Below are 7,910 nucleotides of genomic sequence, written 5' to 3'. Positions count from 1 at the left end.
TTCCTGCAGTTCAGGCTGTGGCAGATGAGATCAGTTGTTTTTCTGCTCTCAGGAGCTCCGGTTGGTACAAGATGGTCATAAATTCAGACTAAGGACAGCAGCACCTCTGACCTGATAAAAGCCAGATTCTAAAGGAATGTGTTTTTCTCCTGAGTGCCCAGTTTATGGTCATCCCTAGATCAGCCTCACAACCTACGAGATTTAAGGAATTGGAGCTTTACTTTATTAGGGAATAAACACTAATAGTATATTCACTGTATGACCCAGGGTCTGCAGGGGGGGCAGTAGATGCCCCTGTGGGCCAGCAGGCAGGAACGCCCCTGTGGTATATCAATGTGTGAATTCCATGTCCAGTTGTTGTTGATGAGTTGTTCTGTTCTTGTTTGGTTCTTTGTGTGCAACAACCCAGAGCTCTGTGACTCAGAATCTGCCTCATTGTTCAATAAATTGTAATCTTGAGACCAGAATTTATCCGCTCCTTCCTCATAAACCAACTTGGGAGGTGATCAGAAGAAACTGGGAATTTTAACCCTACAAGGACAAAGACTTGTGACCTGAAAAAAAATGACTCGGTCCCACCTCTTACACACTTCCTCTTCCTGCTTCACCCTAGGTTTTTAACAAGACCCAGGCGCAGACAAAAATAAAGTTCAACAAAAGGAGTTTATTTAAAGCTAAACTACAAAACTATGACCAGAGGAGCAGGAGAACAAAGGAGGGCTACTGAAAACAGTGCCAATCAAAAGAGCACGAGACAAAGTACAAATAAACACAAAAGAAAGGAGGTCAAAAACAAACCAAACCTGAGGAGGACAAGGAAACATGGAGGGAAAACAGGAGGACGACAAGACGGTGGAAGGCAGGTAATCACGAGAAGACGAGCAAGGACTCACATGAGGTTCACAAGGGAAGAACCAACAAAGGGGAAGCGCAGGGCTTAAATAGAGGAGAGACAACACAGGTGAACACAATTAGGGAAGAGCTGGTAATCAGGAGAAGGGAACTGGGAGGAAGTAAAAACTGGCAGGGAGACATACAGGGCAGACAGGACTACAGAATAAGACAAGGGGGACACAGCAACACTGAGGACAAGAGGGAGGAAAGAGGGATCAGAGGAGGAGGAAGACCAATAACAGAAAATACATAACAAATGATGAGGGAACAGAATAAACAAGACAATCCACAACATTCAGTTTCAGCTGAGACTTTTTAGAACTGATGGTTTCTTCAGAACGTCTGATTGAATTTGATTCTGTTATTAAAAAAATAATTAAATGAAAACACACAGAGAAGAGGTGCTTGTGATGCGGCTATCACTCCAAACAATTGGGATACTGTCAATCCTCCTGTGTCTGCTGGTGGACTCAGAGCTGGACTCAGAGGTGGACTCAGAGCTGGACTCAGAGCTGGTCTGTCAGTGTGTGTCTGAGCAGCAGCTGCTGTAAAGGACAAAAATGTGAGTTGAGACTTGTTGATGTTTAAATGAACATGTGGACTGTTTGAATTGAACCTGATGCTGTCTGTCTGTACAGAATATTATATGTTACAGTTAGAAGAACAGAAATCAGACAGTTCTCAGCAGACAGCAGCTTTAACTTACTCACCAGAGACTGTGAGCTCACAGCTGGAAGAACCAGAACCAGAAGCTGTCCTCACATCACACACATACAGACCAGAGTCTTCAGTCCTGAGTCTGGACAGATGAAGTCTGATTCGTCCTTCTCTGAGGGCGTCTGTGTCACTCTGGACTCTTCCTGAAAAACCTTCATCCACAGACTCTGAGAGCTCAACACCAGCATGGACCTGATACAGGACTGATTCTTTTTTGGTTAAATGAGAACAGAGGACATAAATGTCCTCAGTCTTAGTCTGAGTGTCTGTGGGGAACGTCCACTCCAGTGTGATGTTGTGGTTCTCCTCTGCCTGATAGGAGCTCTGTGTCTCCTTCACTTCAAGTGCTGCTGCTGAGGAGGTGAGGATGAGGAGCAGCAGGATCATCTTCTCTCTGTGAGAGGACACAGAGGTGAAGAGTCATCAGGTTCAGTTCAGTTTTTTTTAATAAAACTTGATTTGTTGTTTTACTGTTACACAACAACAACACACACACCTAAACCTGAGAGTGTTGTTTGTTGACACACTGTCACTTGTTGCTGGGTAAAAACATCCCTCTGTATGTATCAGAGAGGAAGACGTGACTTCTTGCAGCTGATCAGAAGGACAAAGAGGGAGCACAGCACCTGTCTGTCTGACCGCTCTACTCACAGACCTGGACAGTGTTTCTGCATTTACAGTGACGAGTGCTGCTGTTGTTAACTTGTATCTGATCTACAGCACTCTGCTGCTGGTGGGTGTGACAGACAGCAAACAGGCGGAGCAGGACACAGAGACAGGGACCACCTCCTGCACTCTGCTCCACCCTTCGTGGGTGTTTCCTTTTTGTCCCCGAGCAGAGTGAAAGCAAAAACAAAACAACAACAGAAGAGTCCAACAAGTCTCCATCAGTGTGTGTGTCCCTCCTTCACACAGACTGAATGTGTCCACATGTGTCTCTTGGTGGGTCCATGTTGTCCCTCCTGTCATGTCTTTGTTCCATCAACATGTGTTTGTTTGAGCTGCTAAACTCATTCTGTACAAACACCTTGTTTTTACACTTTACACAAACTTACACTGTTCTTCATCACACACACACACACACACACACTAACACAACAACAACACACTGGCTCTTACCTTTTCAGCAGCTGACAGGAAGCCCTTCTGTATGTAACCACAGTTCCAACCAGTCTGCACAACACAGCAGTGCACACACACATATATATGTACATATACACACTCAGCACTGATCACTGTGTCCCGCCCACTGAACACTTCTCCTCTGTGTTCTGTTTTTAGGAGCTTTGGTTTTGTGTTCGTCTTCCTGATCTTTCAAATGAACTGAGTCCATCAGGGAGCCCCTGAAGGTGCACAGCATGTTCACATGTGTCCTAACACACTGTTTACAGTCATATTTATCAGGACGGAACAAACTGATCAATAAAGTGTGTTTTAACTTTTATGTTGATGGTCATATTTTATTAAAACACCAAATATTTCTGCAGGTTCTTCATCACAAGCTGACAACATGCTGCTGTCACACAGCTCCTGGACTACACAAACCCAGAGGAGGCTGTAAACACACAGCGTGCTCAGTCTGAATGAGGAAGTCTGAGCAGAGAGAGAGAGAGAGCTGCTGATAGAGACGCTGCTTCACTCAGCGAGTGAAGACTGAGCGAGGTGTCATGATGCACTTGAGGCAGCTGAAGTTAACGCCTTTTTCTGTCCGTATTGTATCCGTCCACCTCTCTCACACTGTCCCTCCTTGTATGTAAATGAGCATCGTCCTGTGCAGCTCGGTGTAAATCAGTACAGGAGGTACAAAACAATGAAAACGTCCCCAGCCTGAAGGTCAGACTCGGTGTGTTACTGTGGGTTAAGGTGATTCTCGTGAAGTGTCAGCAGTGAGTGAAGGTGTTGGTCAGCAGCTCCATCAGTCTGTAACAGCATGTGTTTGATCAGTGCTGGGTTCTGGGTAGTAGCTGGTGATCATGTCTCACGTCGCTTCACCTGCTCATATCTCCTTCGTTGTGTCCTTCAACACACGCGAGTGACAACTCAGGTGCTGTGAAAACACACAGACATGTCCACCGAGGACACAGACCGTGGACTGACGGTTGAGAACAAGGTGTTTGTTCGCAGGCACATCAGGGGAGAAAATCAAATGTCCTCCTCTTCTTCCTTAGTTCATTGGTTGCAAGTCCTCGTGCATTCTAAATAAACAGAAGTCTCCTCTGATTGGCTGGTTTCTCTGTGGGCGGAGTTTTACATTTTAAATTAAATTAAATTAAATTTGAAACCTTTATTAGTCCCACAATGGGGAACTTGCTTAAGGCAGCCCAGCAAAGAGCGCCATACACCAGTGAGTACACTGGAGGCTATGCAGGTAAAGTGTCTTGCCCAAGGACACACAACAGTGACCAGGGAGGACTTTCTCTGATATTGTTGAAATAATTCAGTTAAACGAGTTTCTGAAAACATTTGAGGCGACAAATAAACCGTGAAGTTCATGAATGTGACTTAACTTAGAACTTGATCACTTCCTGTACTGATTTACACCGAGCTGCTCAGGACCATGCTCATTTACATACAAGGAGGGACAGTGTGACGAAACAGACAGAAAAAGGCGTTAACTTCAGCTGCCTCAAGTGCATCATGACACCTCGCTCTGACTCTGACAGTCTGTGTTTTTCAGTTTTTTTTTCAGTTTTCAGTTTTTCAAGTTGTAGTGTGATCACACCTCGCTCCTTCCTCTGTGGTTTTACCAGCTCTTCTATTTCTCAGGTTAACGTCTCACATGTGTTCAGTGCGTTTCCACCAAAGCACCAAACAAACCAACAGCTGCTGCATCAAACTTTTCTGTCACTGCTTCAGCTCATCTTCTTCCAGCTGGTTGGATCAACCCTGGTCTGCACTTCCTGTCCAGAAAGTGCAGTTGTAGAAACACTGACTATATCAAAGCTTTTACTTCCAGCAGACATGATCACATGGTTAGTTCAGCATGAGCTGAGTGTTATTTAATGAAGCATTCATGGTGATATGGCATATGACATGGTGATCAGTGCTGAGTGTGTGTGTGTGTGTGTGTGTACTGCTGTGTTGTGCAGACTGGTTGGAACTGTGGTTACATACAGAAGGGCTTCATGTCAGCTGCTGAAAAGGTAAGAGCCAGTGTGTTGTTGTTGTGTTCATTCAGCTGGGGATGAATGAAGTCTAGTCTATTCTATTCTATTCTATTCTATTCTATTCTATTCTAGTCAAAAGTAAACCAGTTGTAATCCTGCCACTTGTTTGACTGGTTGTTCTGTGGCAGGTATGCTATAGATCACAGAAAAGTGCGCAACAAGATATCCTTCCTACACACTGGAAGATCCACTGGAAGCACTGTCAACAAATCAAACCACAAAAACCCAGACAGAGAGCTGAGACTGGACCTGGTGTAGGTCTGGACCTGTGAGTCTGCTGTAGACTGGAGACCACAAACTGCACATGAAGGTGTGAGTCCTCCAAGAACAACCACAACAAGGTGAGTGCCTGACAACACAGAGCTGAGCAGCCACACCCACACACACAGTGGTCGGTACTTCCCTCCAAGTCATGAGCCTCTGTTGTTTACAAGCTGCAGTGACTTCCTGCTTTGAAACATTGTGTTGCTGTGATCACTTCATCTGTTCAGCTGAGAATTAACTCTTTCATGAAACAAAGAGGGACCGCTGGCTGCTCCTCGCCTACTAACAGGTACGCACTGAAACGTTCTTTATCCCTCACACTCTGTGTTCTCTGTGTGTGTTTCATGCACAGTGCTGCCTGTGTTCACTGTGACGCAGATCAGAAAAGTCTCCTGTTCTGACGCACAGAGGTCACTTTTGGATGGTTCATTATCAGAAACAAGCAGCTCACATACATCTATTATTGTTATTATTAGTATGTGTGATTAATATATATAAATCAGAATCAGTGTGAGCATGTGACCCTGACATTGAAACCTTTTAAATGTCTTTGTTTTGATGTGAGCAGCTCCCCCTGCTGGTCATGATTGATCTCTACAGATAGAACTGAACAGCGTTGACACGTTTTTAAGTGATAGAAAAAAGACAATGAAACAAAAACAACTCTGAGCTTAGAAAGTGCACTCACTCACTGAGGTTGTGCAGTATGAAGCGTTTGTGTTGGCTGTGGCTGATCTGATGAAGATGCTGCTCCTCTTCAGGTCTCTGTCTACCTGTCATGAACCCAGAAAGCTGCCCAGCAGAAAACCAGCATCCTGAAGGCTTTGTTCACTTTCAAGGACTTGGAGAGCAGCTTCTGGATCCTGAGGAGAGCTGACAGACCCCCAACACAAAGACGGGGACAGGATGATCCAGACCCTGCTGCTGTTCAGCCTGACCTCTGTCTGTCAGTGTCACACACTGAATCTGCAGCAAAAGGAAGCTGTGTCTCTACTCACTGTCTGTCTCTGTCCTTCACAGGGACGTCTGCTGTCAGAGCAGCTCCGACCGTCTATCAGGCAGAGGAGGACGACAGCATCACCATCACATGGGACAGTCCGGTCCACACAGACCTGTCTCACAGCAACATGATCTGTTGGTTCCTCTCAGACCCTGTGAAGGTTTTATATGAGATGATAAAAGGTGTGGAGGTCCCAGAGCCTCAGCATCAGCAGTTTGCAGGACGGGCTCAGATGGACACAGACGCCCTCAGAGAAGGACGAATCAGACTTCATCTGTCCAGACTCAGGACTGAAGACTCTGGTCTGTATGTGTGTGATGTGAGGACAGCTTCTGGTTCTGGTTCTTCCAGCTGTGAGCTCACAGTCTCTGGTGAGTAAGTTAAAGCTGCTGTCTGCTGAGAACTGTCTGATTTCTGTTCTTCTAACTGTAACATATAATATTCTGTACAGACAGACAGCATCAGGTTCAATTCAAACAGTCCACATGTTCATTTAAACATCAACAAGTCTCAACTCACATTTTTGTCCTTTACAGCAGCTGCTGCTCAGACACACCCTGACAGACCAGCTCTGAGTCCAACTCTGAGTCCACCAGCAGACACAGGAGGACGGACAGCAGACACTGTTGGACTGATAGCAGCAGTAGTTATTCTAGGTATTAATCTTGTCAGAGTTGCACTCTGCATTGTTCATTGTCAACAAGATCAGAACCGACAGTCCATCAGGGGTCTTTCTGTGCAGAGTCTCAGAGTGGTCTGACCTGGAGACTCTCCTCCATCATCTTCATCATCTAAGCTGTGAGTGGAGGGCAGACCTCCTCTTCCTCTGATGGTCAATGTTTACTTTGTGCCTTTATTTTGGAGCCGATAGCTGCCAGACATTTCCTGTAAAGATTCATTCACTCGGCAGGTCCAATATTTATATGAATTTTGTGCTTTCTTTATGTTTTATAAAAGTTATATATTTTCATTTATATATCTGTAATACAAATACTATTTATCATCGAGAAACATCTTTCACTCCTCTAATAATTTGATTCTTCATCATTCTGTATACATGCTGAATAAAGCTTTATGTATATGATCAATTAATTGGCCAGAAAAATGATTGGAAATGAATCAGAATCAGTGTGAGGACATGTCCCTCTCAATGCATTTCCAATGTGGAGAGAAACACAAGAACGTCTTCTCCTGTCCCTGTAATCTGGAACAACGTCCAAAGTTCCCCTGCAGCTCTCCTCATGTGTCACCGTGGACTCTTCACCACAACAACATCAACCTACAGTCTGACTTCCTCTTTGTTAGAAATGATTCTGTCAGCAGGGGGCGCCACCTTCCTTTGACCCAGAACTTAGTCCACTGAGTCCTGAATGAAGTGTTTCAGAGGAAACCTACTGATGGCCTCAAAGAAACAAAAAAAACACTTTGATACATTTAAATAAAGTTTTATTGACAAATGTCAGTGTACACACACACGGTGTGTTACAGTAACATGTACACAACAGGGCAGAGCTTCAGTTAATTCCACAATAGAAACAGGTGAAGGTGATGTGATGTCATCCTTTGATCCATCAAACACTCAACACACACAGACTGACATTATTGATCTCTATCATCTATTCAAACATCAGAACAGTATCATTAACCCCTAATTTCCCAGCAAACAATCAGGTCACATGATGTCTACAGTTTGTCTCTGTGTAAAGATCCATAAAGTTTGTTACAACTATTGTTGTTTGTGATAACAAGACACAAACACTGAACAGTTAATGGTTTTTTGTTAAGAGGGGTTTAAGAAACAATGTTGGTAACAGCCAAAGAATGAAGGATTTTCTGCTTCCACATGGAGAAAATCTTAGTTTAGTTTT

The 7,910-nt window shown here is 44.4% G+C and overlaps 1 protein-coding gene across 1 annotated transcript; it reads left to right on the top strand.

Annotated features, from left to right (window-relative positions):
* Positions 1–4,573: 4,573 nt before the first annotated feature.
* On the top strand, positions 4,574–7,134 carry LOC114436199 (uncharacterized). Its single transcript, XM_028406349.1, has 6 exons — positions 4,574–4,583; positions 4,701–4,754; positions 4,907–5,331; positions 5,804–5,988; positions 6,063–6,413; positions 6,579–7,134. Exons 4-6 carry the CDS (start codon positions 5,949–5,951, stop codon positions 6,800–6,802), a joined length of 615 nt encoding a protein of 204 aa, XP_028262150.1. The 5' UTR covers positions 4,574–4,583; positions 4,701–4,754; positions 4,907–5,331; positions 5,804–5,948; the 3' UTR covers positions 6,803–7,134.
* The last annotated feature ends 776 nt before the right edge of the window (positions 7,135–7,910 follow it).

This window comes from Parambassis ranga, chromosome 5 (assembly GCF_900634625.1).
Source record: "Parambassis ranga chromosome 5, fParRan2.1, whole genome shotgun sequence".
In the NCBI taxonomy this organism is placed as follows: domain Eukaryota; kingdom Metazoa; phylum Chordata; class Actinopteri; family Ambassidae; genus Parambassis; species Parambassis ranga.
The sequence above is the reverse complement of the archived record's forward strand: the minus strand, read 5'-3'. Positions and strand labels throughout refer to the sequence as shown.